This window comes from Syngnathus floridae, chromosome 21 (assembly GCF_059516105.1).
Source record: "Syngnathus floridae isolate MCC-2025c chromosome 21, RoL_Sflo_1.0, whole genome shotgun sequence".
Classification (NCBI taxonomy): Eukaryota; Metazoa; Chordata; class Actinopteri; order Syngnathiformes; family Syngnathidae; genus Syngnathus; species Syngnathus floridae.
This window is the reverse complement of record NC_142433.1, coordinates 6,712,926-6,735,445: the sequence shown is the minus strand read 5'-3', so window position 1 is coordinate 6,735,445 and position 22,520 is coordinate 6,712,926. Positions and strand designations below refer to the sequence as shown.

Genomic DNA, 22,520 nt, shown 5'->3' with positions numbered 1-22,520 from the left:
TTTCAATCAGTGTTACTTGGGCTCACATGCCAGTATAAATTGCCAGAATTCATTTTGTGTAATGTTTCACTAAAATGACCACACTCACTAAAAAATGAAATATTATTCAGGTACCGTGTTTGTCCTGCATGCCATAGCAAAGCTGATAATGAAATACTAGGCCTAAGGTGTTAAATTTAATCTAAATTTCAAAAACCTGTAAATTTTACAGCCTCACTCACAAATATGAGTGAGCGTCTTCTACCTCGGGTGCTCAGATAATTGTGCTCGGAGCAAGCAACGTAAGTCAGTCACATCACATGTTTTAATGTCGACATTGGGACAGACATGCAACAACCGAAGGGTTTCCCTGTGAAAGGCAGCAAACAGCCACTGTGAAAGCGTTACAAGGCCATTTTTGAAATGTGAGATCGCCCAAAGTAGGACTTTGGAGGATTAAGAAAAGTGGCTCAGGATTCGAACTAGACAGCCGGTGATGAAAGACCCAGGCTCATGTTTATGTGTGCACATAGGTCTATTTTGGAACTCTGAATTGAGGTGGGAGTGGGGGGCTACTCTGTGTGTGTGTTTGTTCGTACTAACACTGCCGCTAAATGGGAAACGGCAGTGTAGGCGTGCTGAGTTCTTGTCAGGACGTCAAGAAAGTGTCCGACGTGTTTATGGGGACAAAGTAAAGTTGATGTGCTCGGTCGCCAAGAATGAAGCACCAAAAGGTCGCCGGGCAAAAATAGAGACGGATGGTTAATGGGCTTGACACGAGGCAACCGTGGGATTCTTCATGGTAGGATTTGGACACAAACTCGCTTTCATGGTAAAGCAGACTTGATCCGATCAGGATCAGGTCTGGATCCTGATGGGCAGCGGTGGTTGAAATGTTACATGAAGCCGTGACGGATGTCAATGTGCTCGCTGATCTTCATGCATAGTCTGTTTTCAACTCCAGGCATCTCCTTAGTGCAAAAGCTAATGCTAATTGGGGCTAAAGCTAAAATCAACAACACGAGCCCCTGTTGCGCATCGCCTCAGCTTCACCTGCTAACACAAAGGTTCACCTCTGTCCCCGGCCCTCCTTCTCCTTGACCTTATTGAGGGCTCCCCTCCCTCGGCTTTTCTTCCTTTGCTCCTCCAGGCGTCGCCTCTCCCAGGCGGTCATCCAGGTGCCTCCCAGGTAGCCCAGCGCATCCTCGGGCCGCCCTCGGTCCGGCGGGTTGGGGTCCAGCAGCAGGCGGAAGAAGGCTCGGGCCAGCGGGGTGAAGCAGGTGAACTGGGGTGCCACGAGGGGGCCCTTCTTGGTGCCGGCCGGGACCCGGCACTGTGGCTCGGCCCACACGTCCAGTTGGTCCTCTAAACCTTTGGCCTTGCCGAACCAGCGCAGGTACTTGAGGTAGGCGGCGCAGTCGGAGGACGTGTGGGACCAAGGGTGAGTGCCGGTCAGTGTGGCGAAGGTGAGGACCCCCAAGGCCCAGCTGTCCACGCCGGGCTCCACCGAAGTCCAGACCCGCGGGCGCTGCTCCTTTTCCTTCTTCTTCTCGTCCCCCGGCTTCAAAGGCCGGTCGGCGTCATCGTCCTCGCAGCCTCGTGCCACCTCGGCTTCGGGGGTGCAGTAGGGCGACCGGTACCACACCTCCTGGACTTTGGTCCCTCGTGTCTTCACCTGTGGGTGGTCGCGCCGGTGTAAAAAATTATAGTGCCAGGACTGAGCCAGCGCTCCCGTGTGCGCCTACGCACCATCCCGAAGTCTCCTAGCTTGACCCAGTTGCAGGCGGCATCGCACAGGAACACGTTCTCGGGTTTGACATCTCTGTGAACCAAGCCCAGTGAGTGAAGGTGGGACAGGGCGCCGCACAGCTGCGACACCACCCGCTGGCAACGGTCCTCCTCCAGACCCACCTGAGCCAGACATCGAGTTCAAATACCAACATTTGACCGGGTCGCGATGGAGGAGTACCTCAGGGATGATGAAATCGAAGAGGTCGCCAAAGAGTCCAGCCTGCTGGGCAAAGACGTAGTGTGACGGCGTGGTGTAGGCGATCCCCAGAGCTCGACTGAGCGACGGGTGCGTGCAGAACCTCAAAGACAAGTTGTACTCGCGCAAGAACGAGCACAGGCCCGTGCTCGCGCGAGGGAAGAACTTGAGCGCCATCGGACTTCCTGCAACACACACTTAGCATCATTAGCGCTCGCGGCTATGTCGACGACCATGCTGTCAGTGACGTCACTGATGATGTCACACGCGACGGGCGGGCCTCACCACTCTTGTTGTGTACGGCCAACATGACCTTCCCGTAGGACCCTTCACCTAACAACTTGACCAACTTAAAGTGTTCCGACGTCTCCAAACTGATGAGCGACTGCGCCGTCAGGTGGCACATGTCATCCAGAAGCTGGGTGGCCGCCTGCACGCACACACGCAGAGGAGAGTCAGCAGACGCAAGCTGGAACGCGGCCGAATCTTTTGGATGCGCTCATCTCGCGCACAAAACTTTCACTCTTACATTGCGGCCGGCTCGGACACTTAGGCAGGGTGTCGATGTCACATGAGGGCGGGGGGCGGCTTAAGGGAGGCACGCGGAGAGCGGCATAGCTGACGGCCACTAAGTAGCTGCACTTGAAGAACGAGCATACAACAACGCGGGACGCTCGCATTACACGAGACAACCGTCTCTGTTAGCGTGTATTTCTGTACGTGTACAGCGAGAGTGTGTGTGAATGTCTGCATCCACGTGTGTCCATCTGGAACGCGACTCCTACTGTGGAACATTTCACAAAATGATTGACAGCTCATAAGTCATCCAGTAAACATTTTAAAGCTGTCACCATGTTTTTTTTGTTTTTTTTTTGGTGCTCTTAAAGGAATCAACTTTCGTCAGGTTACCGTCATTTTGGAGCTCCGATGCAAAGGTTGTCCCTTCAGCAGCAAGCGTGCACTCTGCTACCGGAGCGCGTCAGAACCACCAAAAAGGGAAGCAGAAAAGCGACCGCAGCCTTCCCTCACTGTCGTACACACACAAAATGTGAGTGAGCAGCTGGATGCAGACTGGTCGAGCCAGCACAATCTGTCCTCACACACACGCACACACTTGGCTATGAGCGCTTGGATGTGTGCGAAGGAAGCTGATTGGAGAATCAGTGCCAACGCTACAAAGGGGGGGGCGGGAGCAGGCTAGCCAGCTCTTTCCACGTGACCCCGCCAATTTGAGGAGCGAGATGTCAAAGCATCAAGATGTTATTCATACAAACCACTTGCGGCTCATCACGCTGACAAAGGAGGATGGGATGAAAAGGGACAATATCAAACGCGATTTTATTGACATTTTTTTTTTCTCCAGGCAAAAGGGAAAGATGGACATGTGCCTTCCCAAAGTTATTCTTGTACAGCAGCGTTGACAACTTGTGCTCAAAGGCAAGGTCCCGTCCAAACCTCACGAAGTAGTTTGAGTGTGCGACGATTTGTGTTGGTTTCAGCGTCTGCAAAAAGTGCTTTTAATTGGGATCCGAATTAAAAGATGCCGACTCAGCACTCGTGTGTGCACGCGTCTTCAATCCCATGTACAAGAACGTACATATATGTAGGCACGGTCGCACAAGAGACCAGTGGCGGCTCATCACACGCCTCAGCTCGGCACTGAACGGACGAGAGGGAGCGCGCTGCGCATCGCCGAGTACGTCGCGGATTTTTCCCCCGAACTGAAGCTCATCCCTGACATGTTGAATGAAGAAGCCGAAGCCCAACTCCGAGATGCCCCTCAGTCGTCCGTGGTGTCGGTGTCGTCGTTCAAATACTCTTCCTCCACAGGCGTGCCGCCGTTTTGCACACCCCAGTCATCATCGTCGTACTCTATGCTGTCGTTGTCCTCTAACAGCTCGAGGTCCAGTCCCGCCGTTGCTGTGCCTGCCGCCGCAGCGGCTGCTACCGGCCCGTTGACGGGCCGCGCCTCGGCTGGTGGGTTCTGCCCCGGGGGTGGCGCGTCTGGGGCCTCTGGCGGCGCTGCCGCGTAGCCCCCATTATTATTAGAAAAGGCGTCCCTGTGCTGGGCGTCGTCCACGTTGACCCTCTGGTGGCACATGGGGCAGGTGTCCTGGATGTAGAGCCACTTGCGCAGGCACAGAGCGTGGAAGTAGTGGTGGCATGGCGTGATGCGTGCTGAGGTGGCAAAGTCCTGGTAGCAGATGGCACAGACATCCTCGATGCGGCGCAGGCGCTCACCGCGCAGCTCGGGCAGCGAGTTAATCTTCTTGACGGCCGTGCGGCGGTTGATGAAGGTCTTCCAGCCGTTGCGCGCCTGCAGGTAGATGTTGAAGTAGGCGTGCAGGCACATCATGCAGGCACGGATCTTGCTGCCCGACTCGAACATCATGGTGTAGGCGCCGTTGCCGAACATCACCACGCCAAAGAGGAACTCGATGACGTTGCCGCCCGAGCGCACGTAGTACACGTAGTCGTCCAGCTTCTCCCACAGCGCGTCTGACAAGCCGTCCGCCATGAACAGTCCGTAGACGGTCAGCGACACCAGCACCTGGGAAATGTGAAAGTCACGTTTGGCTTTGACATTTTGTTGGCCTCGAAAAGCGCACCTTGAGGCAGAGCTCCACACAGAAGGCCGTGACGGCAAAGAGCCAGGTGTTGATGGCGTAGTGGCGCCACAGGGCGCGGCTGAGCACAACGGGCAGCACAAAGAGCGCCGCCGACACCAGCAGCACGGGAAAGTGGCGGCGGAAGGAGGAGACGTGTGAGGCGCTGAGCGACATCAGCACTGGGTCCGTCATCCCTTGGATGAAGTGCAGGATGGCCGTCAGCAGGAGGCACATGTTGCGGCTCAGACGCACCTTTACGGACACGGCACAAACACAGCCAGGCTTCGTCAGTTCTCGCCAAAACCGCGGCGCGTTTGCGCATCCTACCAGGCGCTCCTCGGGGTCCAGACTGCTGAGTCCGGTCTGCAGGGCCAGGATGAAGAACAGCACCGGCGCCACGAAGCCCAAACGTTTATCCTCCTCCTCTGTTGAACCTGAACGAGGCATAAAGGCGTCCTAAGCGCACTGGGGAGCGTTTTGCACCGGCAGGAAGAGGGGAGGAGATGCGCACCGATGAAGGTGAGGATGCTGAGGCCCAGGTAATGCGCCGCCGACGAGATAACGGCGCTCATGCCCAGGACGGTGAGGGTAGAGTCGCAGCCGGAGATGATCAGGTTGCTGCTCACGTCCCACAACACGTCCCAGCTCAGGAGGTAACCCTGACGCACGGGAGAGACGTCAAAAGCTCAACTTCCGAGTAAGTTCTAAAATGAGCCGAGTCGAGCATTTACCCGCGGGTCGGAGCTGCGGTCGGCGTAGCCGCCGGTGGCGTCGCCGCTTTCCCTCCGCACCGCCTGAACCACGTAGACCAGGATGAGTGCCTGGGCCGTGACGCGGGTCAGCCAGAAGACCCGCAACACATCTGGGAAGCGGATCCTCTTCCAGGTGTCCTTGAGGAGGAGCTGCAGGCCATACATGCGGTACATGTGTCGCACCAGTAGGAAGACGTAGCGACACGAGTAGTAGAACCATTTGAGGCGCAAGGCCAGGCAGGCGGCTGTGTTGAGGGCCAGGGCGGCACCCGAGAAGACGGCCACCAGCCGCCGCACGTCCGGGGGCAGGTCCATCATCAGCCCCCACACGGGCACCATCACATCCAGTACCACCAGGGCGGCCAGTGATGAGCGCAGGCCCAAGAGGAAGACGTAACCCACGCCGAACGCCAGCTGCACAGCGGCCAGGCCCAGCCACAGCGCCGGCCCGCTGCGGGCCTGTGGACGCAGGCCCAGCGCCGCTTTGGAGTAGGCGCCGTAAAAGTCCACGTGCGAGGTGGCGTGGTAGTTGACCAGGACGGCGGCCGCGCCCAGAACCACCGCCAAGAAGAGGGTGTAGAATTTGAACAAGGCCTTCTGGGACAGCAGCAGCACGACACCGGAGACCAGCACGCCTGGGAAACGGCGCTACTATAAATTATTCTGTCAAATAACAACAAATAGCTGACCGACTTGTTGACCACCAATAGAGGGTGCTAACGGCTTGAAACAGTCTCGAGACGCAAATTTGAACAGTTGTATGTAGCTCGGCGAAAAATGGAGTTGACGTTGATAACACGTTGCTTGTCATGAAACGAGACTCCCGTGGCGAACCGTGGATCGTCAGCGCACCATCAGAACACGGTGAACGCCAACAAACTTGATGAAGATTTGTGTTGTCACCAGTAGTTTGAGGAAGCATTTCCCATAAGAGCCACGATTGACTTAGAGGCAAATGTGACGCTGCTGTCAAGTTGACGGCTCGCGCGTGACTGACAGGTGACGTCGCTGCGCGTCTGTCGAATGTTGGCCCGGCTGTGAAGCGTGTCATTTGCCACTTACCCACGACTCGGAACAAGACGCTCCCAACGGTAGAGGCCCATCCCGGCCCGGGCTCGTAATACGAGTTGAAGATGGCATCGATCATGAAGATGCAGGGTACCCGCAGAGCCACATCGAGCACCGCCAAGGCCTGCTGGCCTAGCCGGCCTTGAGTGGATGCCATGGGGCTCGGGGCTCACAGACAACGTTCCCAGCGGCTCCGGGAAGACCGGCACGTCCGCGGAGCGTGCAAAGGCATGGAAGTCGCTCGCTGGCAGGCTGGGTTCTTCGGCTTAGCTCAGGCTCGACTTGGTTTGCCCGCTAGCAGCCGCGGCCGCCATCTTGGGCCGCTTGAACTTTTCCTGCTGCATCTTCTTCGTTGGTGCAAAATAAGCGACTGCACGCTACCGTGAGATGATACTGCTGCCACCTAACGACTAAGTGAAGAACTACAATATTCACCTGCAGGAAACGTGAACTGCATGCAAAACTGCAAAAACGGAATATTTGTCCCACTGGAATAGCTGGAAAACAAAACAACAAAAAACAACATAAACGGCTCATATATAGATTTGACACGTAATTGTCCAAGCATATTTTTTTAAGGGGAAGTACTCCAAATTTGTGATTCTCAATTTTTTTCTTTTTGGAACATATCACTGAAGAACTCACCTATTCACTCTCTGTAACCCAAATATCAAAATTTTCCTCAGTTTTGTTTTCAGTCTTTAGGGAACTTTAGGCTCGCCACAAGCCAAATGAGGCTAAGTTGATCCAACTCCAAACTGAGAGGCCATGGCCTCAATGTCCCGGCCTTAATATGACATCACACAGCTGCTATTCACCTGATTGGTCTTTGGTCACATGATTCATGAGAGGCGAGCCCCTCTTTGTCACGCTGTCGAACGGAGGATTTCGAGAGCTGGGTCGGCGCCCCCCTGAGGCCTCCTCCCACCACGAGCATCCACAGCGCCGGCTCCCGGAGGATGGAAGCCTGCCCGGCACACATTGAGGCCTTCCGCCGCGAGATGTTTGAGGTGACCAGGAACGGCCAGCAGGTCAACATAACGCTCTACCAGATGATCCTGGAGATTAAGCGGCAGACCCAGATGGATGTGGACGAGCTGCGCCAAAGCTTGTGCGACATCTGTGCACGGATGCGCGCCATCTCTGAGAAGGTGGACCAACTGGTGGAGCCGTCGCCTGCTTGGACGCGACTCTGCCTCACCTGCAACTACATCAACGATCCCACCATGGTCTTGGCTGCTGCGCTGGTGCTGGCCTGCGGATTCTACTTTATAGTCTTTTAGGAGGGCATCCTCGGGTTCCGGGAACCGGCGGTCCATCTTAACAACAGAAAAGAGGGCGACATTGGAGTTCTGGACCCATATGACTGCCGGTGGGTCACCAGATGAGGAGGTGGACGCCTTTATGCCAACAACTGACAACCCCTTGTGCTGTGGATAGCACCAGATAGTGGCAAAGCACTACCTTTGTCTAAATGAAGCTCCTCAACACACTTGTACACGCTTCATTGACAACAAGCTGCCACAACATGGCGCCAAATCAGGCAAAAACGTTTTTGATACAAGGTGAAACTTTTGCGGATTCGTCAAACTTGGATGACTGACAATCTGCACGGACATCAAGTGAGCATAGGACTCGTGTGAGGAGGACACGTGGCAATCACACACACACATGGAACCAGACAAAACTTGTTTTATTTTCATTCTCCAAGGCCGCCATGACGGCGTGCGCACACTTCGAGGCTGGTCACGTTCAGCTTCATCTGCTCGGTGCATCAGCTGCGCGACGCTCACGCAGCCCGTCAAGGTGACGTCATGTCGAATTGTTGTAAAAGTCCGAGCCAAAACGTGTCATTTTGGTCTTTGTTAGATTCAGGCCAAGAGTTTCGTGTCCTTATTGACCCAATGTATCCACAGCATGTCAGTGTCAAAAATAAAAAAAATCTAAAGCTCCATCTAACTTCGTTGAGAGAAGCTGTCAAAAGCCAGCAGTCGTCGGGCATCGAGTCACGAACCGTAGCGGGAGCAGAACGAGCTCTCGGCAGACATCGGCAAACAATCCAGAGCAAGAACGTGCAAAACATCAAATCAAAGTCATACTGGAACAGGTTTTGGCACTTGAAGCGGAGAGAGCGTGCAAAAGAAAAAAAACATCCCACCACTTTTTTGACCTGTGAGTCATGTTTGGCACATTCTGAACAAAACCTCCTCGGTCAGTGGATCCTGGGTGCCGATCGGTCGTCGGTGCTGGTCCTCTTCAGCGTGACGCCACGCCGGATGGCCACCAGGAAGTCATCCACGCCGTCGCCGTGTTCCGTCTCCTCCAGCAGCTCGGGCAAAGGACGTCGCTCCGGCTCGGACCCCCGGCTTACATCTGACTGAGGCCAAAGGCTTCCGCTGCTCCCTGGTGAGACAGGTACGCCTGGGGGGGTCCGAAGGCTGTGCCCGTCCTCCGACGTCCTCCCCCCAGGGTGGTCCGGTACGGTGGGCGTCTTGACGGGGACCACGGGCGGCTTGATGGGGATGGGGCCCGAAGCGAGGCTGCTCGACGGGCGCCGCAGGCTGGCCTTGGAGGACGGCGTCCGGCGAATGGTGGCCACCCCCGGCGGGACCACCGTGGAGGGGCTGGGGGCCACGCGGGCTGACGTACCGCGCTTGGACCGCAGCGATCGGCGGCACGACTGAGAGATGTCGCTGGGGCGCGGGACGCCGGGCGACTCGGCAGACGGTTCCTCCCCTTCGTGATCCGTGGAGAAATAATCGCGCTCTGAAGAGAACAGAAGTGATATTCAAGAGCGAAAAGCGAAAAGAATCCCTAACCCCAGTGGGTCGCCCACCTTGCGTGGGGCCAGCATCCTCAGAGCAACACGGCGTGACGGTTTGACTACTGTAGCCGCTGGAGCCCTGCACCGAGTCCCTGCTGGAGCCGTGGAAGTCCAAGTGGAGACTGCGGGCCAGCGCCTTAGCCAGCTCTACCTGGGCCTCTCTGTCCTCCTTGACGGCGGGCATAGGGGACGGCGACTTGGACTGGCAGGCGTCCTGCGAGATGAAGCCCGAGTCGTGGGAGGACACCGACGAGAGGCGGGCCGGCGTCTGCTGCGGGAGGGCCGACGAGGACGAAGATGAGGATGAGGCACGGTAGCGGAAATGCGAGCCGGGCGAGTGGCAGCGCGAGCCGCTGGACCGAGAGTCGCTGCTGTTCACGCTGTTCAGACTGCTGTCGAGGGAAAAGATGCTGTTAACAACTCTCGCCGCTAGAGGGCGCCCGGGACCAGGGGAATCTGCCTTTGTTTCTGTCGTCAGCTCAGCTACCTGCACATGCTGGACTTCCTGGACGTGGTGCTTGGAGATGAGGGCGGAGTCTGATAGGACCAGGTGCACTCAGACGCCTTCAGGTCCGCAATCACCTGTGAAAAAAGAGAAGAGGATGGAGATAAAGGAGGAGGAGGACGAGAAGGAAGCCAGATGAAGGAAGAAGCAGGGACGTGCTTGTTCACTGGAGGGTGGCAACTTGTGAGGGTCCATGGTCAACATCTTCAGGTCCTCCGTCAGTGTCTGAAGGTGGCTAAGCTCGCCCAGCATGGACATCTCCTCCTCCTGACGGGCACACACATCAAGAATGGTCATGCGATGACTTTGAGTGGGGCGTGCGCTCGCTACTGACCACAACGGGTCTGAACATGGCCACCAGGCAGCAAAAGCGGCTCCTCTCCTCCACCATGGCTCTCCGCACCGCCTGCTTCTCGGCCTCCTCCAGCAGGAAGTACTTGTCGCTCACTTCCTGCTTGGCGTTGTCCAACTGCGGCTGGATGTCTCCGCGCCCTGGAGCGTAAGGAACCAACGCTCAAGATGGCCGACGACAGGAAGAGGCGACGCGGCCGATCGCTTACCAAAGACGTCAGCTGAAGAACGGGCGGCGACCGCATCCGGGCGGGTTGGACAAACAAGTCAAGACGTCAGTTTGCAAAAGACAATTGTGAATCACCATGGCGTGTTTCCGCTGACCTTTCTTGGCTTTCTTCTGCAGCTTTAGTGTGTCCGAAGAGCGCTTCTTGATCTCCTGGCGGGCTTTCTTGTACTCTGTCGCACGCACGCGAGATGAAGCAATTGCACTCAGAAAACACCTCGTCCGTGTGTGTTTGTGTACCTTTGGCGTGGTCCTTGTCTAGCGTGTTGGTGACTCTCTTCCAGTCTTCCATCTGCTCCTGGAGTGGGTTGATCAGGCAATCCACAAACAACCTACACGCACATATGTTGGGATGTGATTGGAGGAGGGGCGGGTTGCTACGGAGATCAGCGCACACGTACGTGGAGAACTGCCTGAGCTTTGCCTCGATGCTGCGGTGCCTCATGCACATCCTGGTGAGAGCTGAGCCGATGTCCCTCGTCGCCCCTGCGGTCAAAGGCCCAACATTTAATTGGAAAGTAATTCTACTGTGGACCACTAGAGGGAGACACATGACATTGGACTTTTTGTGAATGAAAGGGGACCGACCCGGTGTTGGTGTTCCTTCATTGTCGAATCCTCTGCCATCCTGCTTTTTAAGCCAACAGAAAGCGGCGGATGGCCGAAGGTTGATTTTCTGACGTATCTCTTTATTGTTTATTGGTGCCTTAAAAAATGATGAGGCCATTTTGGTAGTTTACGTCCAAATGACAACATCAATGTGGATTCCGTGCAAACTTCTTCTGTAAAGACGCGACACGTCAAAGGTTTGATTTTTCGAGCGTGCGCCGGCGTCGAGGTGTCAGGGTGCGGCCGTGATGCTGCTGCATTGCACCACTGACACCTCCCACCCACTCCACCCCCCCTCCCTTATCCCACGTGGTCTTGGTCCACATCATCACCGACAAATGTCGTTGGCCTGATCGCTAACTCTAGTCAAGAGATCTTTTGATTCGCAGACTGCCGTCGTGTGTGCGTGTGTGTGTGTATGTGCGGCAGCTGCTGTGGTTGCCATAGCGGCGGCCAACGATCCTGAGGCCCCCAGCTGCGACCACTCCAAATAAGAAGCTAACAATTCACCGCTGGGCTCGTTGATGTCAACTTCCACATCAACATTGACAAGCGGGGCGATGATTGACAGACGGAGGGATTGATGGTTCTTAAGGGTATTTCAAGCGTAACCGAAGCCGACGGTTGGGATGCAGAAATAGTGCCATGACGTTTGACCCACTTGGTGCTTGCGGGAGGAACACTCAGCTTGCCAGAGAAACTTTGAATTCTTTTTTTTTTTTGCCTCACTCGAATGGCAGGCAAACACATGGCAAAGCCCTACTTTTGTCAAAATGAAACTCAGGCAGTTCTTTGCAAGCACCATGATGTTGCAGTGTGGCATCAAGGCGCTACTTTTGTCTAAAGGAAACTCCTCAAGTCGACCAAATCCTGACAATGCACATGAAAGGAACGAAGCTTTGAAATTTGGGACACCGCTGATGCGGGCCGCCTCGTACCTCGGCTGCCGGTCGCCATGTCGGCCACCTTCTGAAAGGCATCCAGGAAGGCCGCCAGCGCCAACACCGTCGTCCTGCAGCACAGGACAAATATGCAGATGGGGCAGTCTGGTCACATTTCACTCTTCCTACTTTGCACTTTGTTTTTATTGCGGGTCCGGTCCGGTCTCCCAAGACGCCTCTACGGCCATGTTCGACGGCGAAACATTACCTGAGCTGCGACTGCAGTTTTCCAGCTTTGCCGACAAAGTCTTCCCACACGGGATAACCAGCCTGCCCAGCAAACACAAGAGGACGATGAGGAGGCGGAGCATGACACGGGTGTGGCAGAGAAAAATATTTTCAGCGCCAGCCTTGATTTGACCAACAATCACCTTTTAGTCCAAATTGCAAAACTACATGAAATTTCTGATACCATAGAGATGATGGATTTGCCAATACGTCAAAGCACGTTTTAGCGCCACCTGCTGGCAAGGAGGACTTGTCATGTCAGCTGTGTCTTAATACTTTTGTCTATGCCCAAGTAGCATCACTTATCAAGCGTCGACTCCGCGTGTCAACCGACAGCTCGCATCGCTCGCCCTCCTGTGCCGAGCTGCGTGGCTGGCTGTTGCCATGGCAACAATGCAGAGCAGCAAGAGGAAAAGATGTAGGGGGGGCACTTTTTAGGGGGCTGTTTGGTGTTTTGGCTTTGATGCCCACACCGCTATGATTGCAGCTATCCTCCACCTGAATGTGGTGAAATATGCACACCCACATCTGGGGAGAGGAGGGCGGGGCCGCCGCTGCATCCGTCAGCCGGCGAGGTTATAAAGTGTCACCGTGGCAACAGCTGCCGTCCGAAGGACCTTAGGGAGTTGTCCATTATTTGATGTTGATGTTGCTCGTATTCAAAGCGACGGAGGAAAAATGGAGAATGGACGGGGAGTTGCGGTGATGAAGCGACAGAAACCAACCAGTTGGTCCCATCTGTTTCCATGGCGACGAGGAGACGGATGCAGGAGACCAACCTCGAAAAAGCGACAAGGCTCATCCTGTATCACGGATCATAAGTATTTTCATCTCAATGAAAATAAAGGACACATTGAAATGGTCAGCTATTCTTTCACATAAATCCAGTTTCCAAACTATGTCAAGGCCTAGTCGTCAATTGATGCACGCCACAAAGACAAACGATGGTCGCCATTCGATCTCAGGACCCCCAAGTCAAACAAAAAACAATCAATTGAAAGATATTTGGACATTTTTGACTCGATTCATTGTGGGAGCCATTTGGACCTCCTGGGGCTGAGACAGCATGAGGCTGTGGAAAATTCTTCACACTTGCCACTGATGGCGTCAGCAGCACGTCACGTGATTACAGCGATGATTACGGTGCTAATGATGATCAACGAGTGCGTGCGGTTTTACCTTCATATCCGCGATGACGTTCTGGAAGAGGCCGCCCAGCGCGCTGCACTCCCTCTCCATGCTTTCCATCTTGACTCAATCAGTCGAAAACATCCAAAAGGATCATGTGCAGTGCAGCATAACAATAACGAGTCTGAATGGGGGATGCACGCGCGCACTGGAATGGGAGGGGAGGGGCGGGGATCTTTCCGCCTTTCTCTCCCCGGCTCACAAAGCTGCAGAGGCGTTTAGCGGCGACTACCCGGCGGCGATGGAGGCTGTGTCCCCGCGGGGAGGAGGACGTCGAGGATGCGCGCGCGAGGGGAGCGAGCGGGCACGACCGTCGCCGGCTTCGTCATCTTTTTTAACACAAGGTTGGAGAGCCGCAGGGACGAGGCTGTCAGGGAAGACGGGAACGCGCGTCAGACAGACCACGCCCTCAGATGGAGAGGAGGGGCAGATTCAAACACTTCGTGTGCGTGATACAATATTCCACTCCAGCCAATACTAAACTTGGAACCCACTCCACCATATTACGATACAGTACAGTGCCCCTCTAATTTGATTTTACGCGAGTGCACTTCCCTTTATGACACAACAGCCCCGTCTGGTGGACAATGTCCAAAATAAATCTGATCTCAGAACCGCTCAAGCTTTTTTTCCCGTACAAGTACGACCAGTTTGCGCGCACGTCTCGTTGACTTGGGAGACGGCGACGAGTGCATCTGGAGAAGCGCGAGCGAAATGACGTCGTTAAAGCAAGGACGAGAAACCGACAAACGCGACCATGCATCAGGTTTCAAAGGAGGAAAATGAAAAAAGGCCGTTGCGTAGAAGACGGTCTTCACGTAATTGAGTGCACGCAAAAGCAGCGCGCAAACCTTCTGGGAGATGCGAGGCGGCAACAACTCAGCCTTTGCTGAGTCACAGCTTTTTTATACGCTTCATGTTTCCCCGGCAATGACTTTGGACTCGTCTCTGCCCTTTCCGCTTACGCTGATCCAAATTCGTTGCCCGGCAACGAGGCGGACCGGGCTCGCAGCCAACATCCAACACGCCGCCTGTCACTGTTTGATTCCACGTTGCTTCTCTGGTTGAAGTTGGATCTGGGTTTTGGCACTAAGAGTCATCTTTAGGCGCAACGGAAGCTCCCGAAGAAACATCCTAGAATCGTCACACATGTCACCGCGATGCTCCATGAATTCGTCCAGGTAGCTCAGAAACCAAGTGTTGATCATAAAAAAAAAAACAACCTCTGCCACTTTTGGACATAATCTGCGTTTCCTGCTCGCATTTAAGGACATCACCGCTAACCCCTTTGGTGGTTGCCACCGCGGTCGCCACGGTCCGCTCTGCATCATTAGGAAGCCGTCGCTGATTAACAGAATCTTGACTTCCGCTGTTAGCTTAATGGATAGCTTGCTGACTGGTCAACGTGGCCCATTGGCCAGGCGCCTGACATTTACGACAATAATAGCGCAGATAAACATGCACTTGGTAGGAAATCATAAACTGACCCGACCTGTTTTCCCCTCGGCTTGGGAATTCAAGTAGCGTTTGCTCTCCTCGCCCCGCAAAAGAAAGACTTGGAGTATTGAAGCCTCGTAGAAGCGGGCAGGGCCTTCTTGCTTCCATTGTCTCCTCAGCTTGTTTGTTGTTACACTTTGCTTATTGTAGCAGTTTGAGAAACACTTGCTTAATGGGAAGACTCCTCACTGAACTCAAACTGAATTCTTAATTGAACCCGGTTGTTGCTATTTCGCAGACAATGACCCTGCTAACATCCCAAATGTGTTTTTGTTGTCATTTCCCAGCACACAGACGCCACACGTGGGCTTGAAGAGGCCACCTTGTTTGTTTGTGCTATTTCTGGAATATGATCCTATAAATAATTTAAAGCAACATTGTAAAGACGCGCACTAGCCAGTAAATGTCCTCGTGCTTCTCTTAAGCAAGCGAAAAGTGTCTGCCCCCAGACGAGGGCGCCACAAGCACTATCTTGCATCGCGTAACAACACTTCCGGGGGGCGGGGCTTACGATCGGCGCTCCGTTCATATAATCAGGAGCCGGCAGACGGAGCTCAGCTTGGCCACAGGGACGCACCAGTGAAAGGGAAGGAGGAGAGAAAGAAAGCAGAAGAAAGTGACGAAAGGGACTCCATGTCGGGGATTCGAGAAGGCTGGAGCACTATTTGATTTGTTTGTTTAAGTTTGAGTGGCGCCCAAACCAAAGAAGAGTCGCGAGCAAAATGCTTTGCCACGTGACCCGTCCGGACTCGGTTGTGATGGAAGTGCAAGTTGATGCCAAGGCCAAAGGAGAAGATTGCTTGAATAAGGTGAGTAACAAAAGGCACCGTCGTTTCTTTTCAAACAAATTGAATCTGGAACACACGCAACGTGCGCCTGCCTTATTTGGCGTCTGTTGACGTCACTCAATTGATAGTGTTACAAACTTCATTCGATGTTGGACGTGATTAACGCGAAACAACACGCAAGCGACGGAGGTCTTCTCAATTCCGGATGGGGCAAGCACAATTGACGGCGCATCCATACGAATGGCTTCTTTCTCTCAAAGGTTACTCGAGTTCATGCTCATCGCCGAGAGCTCGACGTTCGCCGTCCGCTTCTCGTCGGACTACCAACTCGGTCGGAACTTTGTGCTTCATGCAGGACGCGCTGGCTTGTATTCAAACAGTTTACAACTTGAGTCTACACGCCGTTTAGGAGTTTGATCGTGTTATATAATCTCGAACACATTGGCTGCTGCTGCCGCCACTGCCGAGGGGGCGTGGTCTCAGGGGCGTAACTAAAGCGGGATACCCGAGGGATGCACTTCCCGTGACAAAAAGTCCAAATCATCAAATAGCAATGTTTTAAGGAAAAGTGGATCATTACACTGCGAGTATGTGTGATTTAAGTTTTAAGAAAGCAACGAGAAATTCGGCAGGCCTCTCTCTGTATACATTTATGTAAAAAAAAATACACTTTTTTTTTAAACGCAGTACTTATGTTGTTTGTTGTTTGTTCTGAATATGTAACTGACTTGAATTGTAGGTATCTGAGCACTGTACATATTTGAAGTGGAAGTTCAAGGGCTTGACTTTTGTGCGTGCGTATTTGATCGGGTTGTCATCCCATTTTGCAGGTTTGCAGGACGTTGGGCATCATCGAGGTGGACTACTTTGGACTGCAGTTGACGGGCAGCAAAGGCGAGAACCTGTGGATGAACCTGCGCAATCGCATCTGCCAGCAGGTGGATAACGCCACGCCGTGCCGACTGAGGCTGCGCGTCAAGTTCTTTGTCGAGCCTCATCTCATTCTGCAGGAACAGACCAGGTAGGTTCACCCTTTCTAATTAGTTCCATTAGCTTCAGTTTGTTTATTTCTTGAATAGAATTCAACCACAGCGGCTCCGCAAATTGGTGGTTCGGCATTTGCGTATTGTGTCATCTATACATTTAGCACTTCCTCCCCCGCCCCCTTCCCACTTTTTTGGCTTTTGAGTCCTTTCACACGTGTTGAGTCGCGTCGTTAAGCTGCCGTCACCCTTGACCTACTTCACGCAAGCTAGCATTGCCGCTCCGCAGGCATGTGTTATGCAAAAGGCACGCACACAAGATAATCCATGCGTGCACACGTAGGTAATGTTCAACTGCTGCTTTTGGGAACTTTAACACACACACCTATTGCGCGGCGTGTGTGACATATTTCTGTAGCGACTGAGCTCAGCAGTTTGTGACAGAGCCCAAAAAGAGGGGGCGTAAAAAAGGGAGCTTGTTCTATACGCGCTCCTCCTTCCTCTTCTTTTTCTTCTGGCATTGCGTAACAAGCCGCGCTCAGAGTAGCTTATGTAAGACGGTCGCCACGTCGAGATGACGTGAACGTCGGGTTCAGCATATGCGCCGTGCACGATGTACCCCCCAAAATGGCTCTAGGCTACGGTTGAAGGCTGCTTCTATGTCAGTGTTGCAGTTAAGCATCTTATTTGCATTGATCTGCTTTTCTGTGACGCGGCCCAACAAACTTCCACTTGCTGGAGCCTCCCGCCCCCCCTTTCATTCGTATTTGGTTTAGTTGGCATCGGGTCGGGTGCAACGACAGGGCACTGGCACACACTTTTCTTTTTTTTTTTTTATTATTTTTTTTATCTGTTTGTATTTAATCGGTTAACCTTCTGTGTTTGTAAGAGTTTTCCTTGTTTATTCTGGAGCTAAAGTTTAACTACTGAGTCAGAGTCATGAGCCTTTTTTTTTTTTTTTTTAACCGTAGAGTATTGGGTTGCTTGCATAATAATCCATTTGTCATTTGTAAATGAAAAAATGATTCAGAGCAAAAAATTGACACGAAATCTGAATGTCTAATCACACAACGTACAAGTCGGCCAATTTGGTCAGAAGCAGCCATTTTGCTCAGAATTCTAGCGCTCGTCCAAATTTGAAGGAGGTATCATGATTTGGCGAAGACGTTTTGCATATTGTTCATGTGCACGACTGGCTGTGACAAAAGGAAAGGTCACTCGACGAGGGTCATCTGTTCCCAAAGACAGAGTCAAACGTTGGGAACATGGTTTTCTTCAAGCAGATTGATGAGCGAGGTTACTGCAGTTCAATGACCGCTAGAAACCCCTCCTCGCCCCTCCCAGCCTGGCAGCGCAAGCCGCATTGTTGGGACGGAAACTCTTGCGGGCGATTGGCTGTCGGTAAGCGGTGTTGGGTTTCACTTTGTGTGGGGGTGCTTTGTTCTCAGCGGAGCCCATGGTGGGGGCAATGGCGGACAACAACCTTCTTTTTGACTTTGCTACCGGTGACGTGGAAAAATCACCAAAGTTTGAGAATCTCATCCTTCTGAACTGACAATATTTGTCGTAAATACACTTTCAGAGCAATGACATAACCCGCTAAAAAGAAAAAATCAGAACAGAATTTGCATCGATGTTGTTTATTTCCCAAAGGGGTGTCCAGTAGCTTAGTTTTTGGCCGCAAGCTGTGCCCTGCAGGAGTCCCACTCCATCACCGGCAAACTTATTTACAGCACAAATGGCTTTGATTTATATCCACTGCCAGCGTGAGAAGCACTTTTGTTTTTGTGGTGCTTCATTCTTGCCCCGCATTCCGCCTCAGCTTGCTTGCTGAATGTTTTTCAAAAAAAAAAAAACCAAAACGGCAGCACCCGTTGAGACTCAACACAACTGCGTTGCTTCTCGTGTTCCGTTTATTTTCATGACCGTGTCACCATCACCATTTGTTTGTTTGCCGGGATTACAGAAGCGACAGCTGCGATTGGCTGACGCTGGTTTGAGCCCAACAGGTGCGCAAAGAGTTCCGTCCACAGAAGGCGAGCAAAAATGTTGTCACGAAAGCATCTGTTCCAAAAAGGAGCCTCGATGCTCTGCAATGGGTGACCTATAGTAACCTGGCTTCGCCTGAACTGCAGTAACCCCAGCAGGCGCCTTGGCCGACAATAACCTTGGCTCGGCACCCCGTCGCTCTCTCGTCTATTGTTTGCGTCAGGTAGGCCGCGTCACATGACTCCGAGCACAATGGAGCGTGCGAGAGTGGCGAAGTACGGGAGCTTTGAAAGCGCCGTTTGTTACACCCACGCCACTGGCCTGACCATCGTCTGACTTTATCACGAGCGTTCCCTCCATCGCAAGACGCTGGCGGGCTTCTGGTCTCACAGTTTGGACAAACTCTCGTTCCATGCGACCCGGTGACAGATGCAAGTGAGTCACGAGTAGTCCAACCTGATTTACATCTTCTTAAGGTTACCATGCCAGCCGGATGAGTTGTCGGCTGAGGTTACTACAGTTCAGAGACGAAGCGATGATGTCATTATTATCAGTCGGAGTGTTCTCGTCTCCCGCTGTTGAAGAATTCCTTACATCTTGTGGACAAAACAATGGTCAGCCCCCATCCCTCCCCTTCAGAGTGGCTACTGTTTTCTTTGGCCGGGCCAGAACTCCGTGTTCTCGTCACGGCAACCCAAAACAGCTTCTTCTTGTAAGCTTCTCGTACTGTTTGTGAACTGTGTTCCAGTTAGCCCGGTGACTCGCCAGTCAGACTGAAAATGACTAAAGCTCTTCTGGTATACCGAGTCGCAGTTTCTCATGGTGACCACTTCCCGTTTGTCAACCAGACACATCTTTTTCACGCACGTGAAAGAGGACCTGCACAACGGCCACTTGCGCATGGGCTCCGAGCAGGCCGAGGAACTGAGCGCCATGCTGGCCCAGGCTGAGTTCGGCGACTACAACCAAAACACAGCTCACTACTGGTACTCAGAGCTCTGCGGCGAGGAACCCAGTCCCACCATTGTCAACAGGTAAAGGGGAATCAATACTCGTAGTGGCCTTGCACTTGAGGTTCTTACGCAATCTGTTGACGGTTCCTCGACTACTCTACGAAAATCAATGGGAATGTTATCTCTTTTGTCACGACAGCATGGTGTGTAGACACAAGGCCCTGAAGGGCCTGAGCCAGGCCTCGGTGGAGTACCAAGCCCTGCAGCTGGTCTCCTCGCTGGAGCACTATGGCGTGGAGTGGCACTGGGCCCGCGACGCCAGTGGCCAGCGCCTGGCTATCGGCGTGGGACCCGAAGGGATCGCCGTGTCCAAGGAGGACTTCAGCCTCATCGACCGGTGCGTGTCAATTCCTCTTTGCGTTGCGGTTGCTCTGCGCTGCTGACAAATACGGCGCCGTTTGTGTGCAGAGTAAGCTATCCCGTCATTCAGATCGCCACGCAGTCGGGCAAGACGGTGTACCTGACGGTCACCAAGGACAACAATGAAAGCGTGGTGCTCATGTTCAAGCTGATCAGCAACCGCGCAGCCAGCGGCCTGTACCGCGCCATCACCGAGACGCACGCCTTCTACCGGTAAGCGCCGTGCGGCCATTTTGACGCACGCCTTGCCATTTTGCCGCCACGTCACGCTTCACAACTGTTTTTGCGTGTGTGAAGGTGCGACACGGTGACCGACGCCGTGATGATGCAGTACAGCCGCGACTTCAAAGGCCACCTTGCCTCCCTCTTCCTCAACGAGAACATCAACCTGGGCAAGAAGTACGTCTTTGACATCCGCCGCACCTCCAAGGAAGTCTACGACCATGCTCGCCGCGCCCTCTACAATGCCGGCGTGGGAGATTTTATGTCCTGCACCGGGGGCCGACGGTCGCCGCCCTCACGCTCGCCCAGCCGCCAGGATATCTCGGACGACGACGACGACTGCGGAAGCTGCCGTCAGAGCCGTCAGCTGCAGGAGCGGCTTCACAAACTGCAGGAGGCGCTGTTGTGCATGCTGTGCTGCGAGGAGCAGATCAACGCCGCTTTCTGCCCTTGCGGGCACCTGGTGTGCTGCCGGACGTGCGCCGACCAGCTGCAGGTGATACATTCGCCCGACGCTGCGATTGTGAACAAGTCTGACTTACCCTCCCCCTCCCAACAGCTGTGTCCGGTGTGCCGCTCCGAGGTGGAGCACGTGCAGCACGTCTACCTGCCCACCTGCAGCAGCCTGCTCAACCTGGCCATGGCCGAGCAGCGGGCCGACCGCATCCCCGTATCCATCTGCCGTGACCCTCACGACTGCGGCGGGGACGACTACCACAAAGTCTTCACGCACACGTGAGGTCCACCTTTCGTTTTCTGGACTCCTGATGGACAAAGCACTCCACCCACGTGTTTGTGTGCTGCCAAATGCTTTTTTTTTCTCTGCCTTAAGAATTTCACTGATCAGCTGAGCTGGTCCGTCGCGCACCCCCACTCGCTTACTCGATTTTATTGCTTTTATGTTGAAAACTTTCACGCCATTTTAAACAAACTAAACGTTTCTTTTTATCTTGAGTTTAAGTCAACCTAGCGTTAAACAGGGGTGCGTTCAATCCTCAGATTGCAGACACTCCGTTTTTAAACCGATTCTTCCATTTACACATGCCAAAGGACAGCACATACCTGCTGTTAAAAAGAATGCAAGGGTGGGAACCCCGAGGGCCCCGGGCCACACGTGTCCGGCTCTCTAGGTGCTTAAAACTTGGTAGCAGTCGCATTTTGACAGATGGCAAATAGGTCAAACTCAAATGTCGGGCAAATTTGCATCTCCCCTGAAAATGTCGACAGAAATTCCACAATGATTGCATCAAATCAAAATGGTGGCCCACCCCTGCTTGAAAAGCCTCTGGTTCTCTCAGAAAAAAAAATTAAATCGAGTCCGTTTTTGAAAGGGTACAAAGACGCGTGCAATACTCGCCTGCTCATTGTTGTTGTTTTTTTTAATCATTATTTAAACGTCGACTATTTAAAACAAACATTGTCACTTTACAAGGAAGCCGCACGCAGCGACACTGTTTTGGTTTTGGCCTCAATGTAGCAGCACTGCTTTCCAATGCATTGTTTTTCTTTCTTTCTGCTAAGAAGAAGAAAAAGTTAGTCGCCGCAAGGCACTTTTTACACAAGTAGCGATTTGTTTCTGTTTTCTGAAGCATTCGACGCTCTCTGTAAGATATCATATGATGCTTTTGACAAAAGATTAATAAAGTTTTTTCTTTTTTTAGACAAACTTGGCTTGCGCGAGTCATGTGTGCAAGTAAACAGATGCCTTTCAGGCATCTCCACTTCCTCAATTTGGTCCATTCTCTCTTTTTTAAAGTGTCTGTACTTCCTCAATTTGGTTCATTCTCTTTTTGTAAAGCATGGAAACAAAACGATGACGGCACGAGGAAAGTTGGCTGAATATTTCAAAGCGGTCTGACGGGTTCTGAAGATAAAGGTTACTGCATGTCAAGTAAACAAACTTCTCTTAATGTGCTATGGGGCCCAAATAAAAAGCTCAACAGGACCATGAAGTCAAACTACTCCTCATGGTTAATATTGTGACATTTACTAAATGTTAGTTTGACATTGGATACGATTTTGTGTGTTGAAGCTGCAAAAGGGTCATAAAAGGTTAAAAGCTAACCTTATTGTCAACACCACGATTGAGTTTTTTTTTTTTTTTTATCTCACTAACATTAATGTGCGCTTTCATTGATTTATTTTTCAATCAAATATTTACGAGGAGGGCGGGTGTGTTTTCCGCCTTACGTAATATTGATTTAATATGTGAATATATTTTCTGCAAAGTAAAACGGTCTGCTAAAGTCCAGCGAGCGGTGACGTGCGTGTGTACAGTAGCGCTGATAACATCGAGCACCGATGACGCAACGTGCACTCGGTGGACATCCTATGACATAATCGAGCCTTCGTTTCCTCTTCTCAGATCAAAACAAAATATGCAAATATGGCGGCAAAAGCA

The 22,520-nt window shown here is 52.8% G+C and overlaps 4 protein-coding genes across 6 annotated transcripts; 1 reads left to right on the top strand and 3 right to left on the bottom strand.

The window, feature by feature from the left end:
• Window positions 1–282: 282 nt before the first annotated feature.
• LOC148380318 (serine/threonine-protein kinase SBK2-like) lies at window positions 283–3,132 on the bottom strand. 2 transcript variants are annotated; one of them, XM_088364878.1, is made up of 5 exons: window positions 2,876–3,132; window positions 2,252–2,396; window positions 1,949–2,151; window positions 1,729–1,890; window positions 283–1,654 (listed from the first exon to the last, which is right to left on the bottom strand). In XM_088364878.1, the coding sequence occupies exons 1-5, from the start codon at window positions 2,879–2,881 to the stop codon at window positions 1,049–1,051; spliced, it is 1,122 nt and encodes a 373-aa protein (XP_088221004.1). In that variant the 5' UTR covers window positions 2,882–3,132; the 3' UTR covers window positions 283–1,048. The 2 variants fall into 2 exon arrangements, with proteins under 2 accessions (XP_088221004.1, XP_088221005.1); XM_088364879.1 differs by lacking the exon at window positions 2,876–3,132 and adding an exon at window positions 2,496–2,860.
• A 155-nt stretch (window positions 3,133–3,287) lies between these two features.
• rnf139 (ring finger protein 139) lies at window positions 3,288–7,173 on the bottom strand. The gene is made up of 7 exons (XM_088364842.1): window positions 7,041–7,173; window positions 6,390–6,892; window positions 5,307–5,962; window positions 5,087–5,234; window positions 4,903–5,009; window positions 4,576–4,827; window positions 3,288–4,517 (listed from the first exon to the last, which is right to left on the bottom strand). Exons 2-7 carry the CDS (start codon window positions 6,550–6,552, stop codon window positions 3,747–3,749), a joined length of 2,097 nt encoding a protein of 698 aa, XP_088220968.1. The 5' UTR covers window positions 6,553–6,892; window positions 7,041–7,173; the 3' UTR covers window positions 3,288–3,746.
• Window positions 7,174–8,067: 894 nt separating this feature from the next.
• Window positions 8,068–14,237, bottom strand: LOC148380316 (protein MTSS 1-like). 2 transcript variants are annotated; one of them, XM_088364850.1, is made up of 12 exons: window positions 13,259–14,237; window positions 12,060–12,121; window positions 11,849–11,922; window positions 10,703–10,787; window positions 10,542–10,633; window positions 10,400–10,474; window positions 10,285–10,296; window positions 10,059–10,216; window positions 9,884–9,991; window positions 9,707–9,801; window positions 9,232–9,608; window positions 8,068–9,161 (listed from the first exon to the last, which is right to left on the bottom strand). In XM_088364850.1, the coding sequence occupies exons 1-12, from the start codon at window positions 13,325–13,327 to the stop codon at window positions 8,608–8,610; spliced, it is 1,761 nt and encodes a 586-aa protein (XP_088220976.1). In that variant the 5' UTR covers window positions 13,328–14,237; the 3' UTR covers window positions 8,068–8,607. The 2 variants fall into 2 exon arrangements, with proteins under 2 accessions (XP_088220976.1, XP_088220975.1); XM_088364849.1 differs by having other exon boundaries at window positions 9,232–9,611; window positions 13,259–14,231.
• LOC148380315 (E3 ubiquitin-protein ligase MYLIP-A-like) lies at window positions 14,195–21,785 on the top strand. The gene is made up of 7 exons (XM_088364854.1): window positions 14,195–15,573; window positions 16,383–16,573; window positions 19,373–19,558; window positions 19,677–19,874; window positions 19,946–20,110; window positions 20,195–20,615; window positions 20,679–21,785. The coding sequence occupies exons 1-7, from the start codon at window positions 15,487–15,489 to the stop codon at window positions 20,856–20,858; spliced, it is 1,428 nt and encodes a 475-aa protein (XP_088220980.1). The 5' UTR covers window positions 14,195–15,486; the 3' UTR covers window positions 20,859–21,785.
• Window positions 21,786–22,520: the final 735 nt, after the last annotated feature.

Excerpts from the sequence above, each read along its gene's own strand:
- LOC148380318 (XM_088364878.1), bottom strand. Across the intron at positions 2,152-2,251 it reads GGCCGTACACAACAAGAGTG|GAAGTCCGATGGCGCTCAAG; the intron begins GTGAGGCCCGCC and ends TGTGTGTTGCAG. Across the intron at positions 1,655-1,728 it reads AGCTAGGAGACTTCGGGATG|GTGAAGACACGAGGGACCAA; the intron begins GTGCGTAGGCGC and ends GACCACCCACAG.
- LOC148380315 (XM_088364854.1), top strand. The coding sequence starts at position 15,487 with ATGCTTTGCCACGTGACCCGTCCGGACTCGGTTGTGATGGAAGTGCAA. Across the intron at positions 16,574-19,372 it reads ATTCTGCAGGAACAGACCAG|ACACATCTTTTTCACGCACG; the intron begins GTAGGTTCACCC and ends TTTGTCAACCAG. Across the intron at positions 20,616-20,678 it reads CGTGCGCCGACCAGCTGCAG|CTGTGTCCGGTGTGCCGCTC; the intron begins GTGATACATTCG and ends CCCTCCCAACAG.
- rnf139 (XM_088364842.1), bottom strand. The coding sequence starts at position 6,552 with ATGGCATCCACTCAAGGCCGGCTAGGCCAGCAGGCCTTGGCGGTGCTC. Across the intron at positions 5,963-6,389 it reads CGTCTTGTTCCGAGTCGTGG|GCGTGCTGGTCTCCGGTGTC; the intron begins GTAAGTGGCAAA and ends GCCGTTTCCCAG. Across the intron at positions 4,518-4,575 it reads GTGTGGAGCTCTGCCTCAAG|GTGCTGGTGTCGCTGACCGT; the intron begins GTGCGCTTTTCG and ends CACATTTCCCAG.
- LOC148380316 (XM_088364849.1), bottom strand. The coding sequence starts at position 13,327 with ATGGAAAGCATGGAGAGGGAGTGCAGCGCGCTGGGCGGCCTCTTCCAG. Across the intron at positions 9,802-9,883 it reads TGCCACCCTCCAGTGAACAA|GTGATTGCGGACCTGAAGGC; the intron begins GCACGTCCCTGC and ends CTTTTTTCACAG. Across the intron at positions 9,612-9,706 it reads AGGAAGTCCAGCATGTGCAG|CAGTCTGAACAGCGTGAACA; the intron begins GTAGCTGAGCTG and ends TTCCCTCGACAG.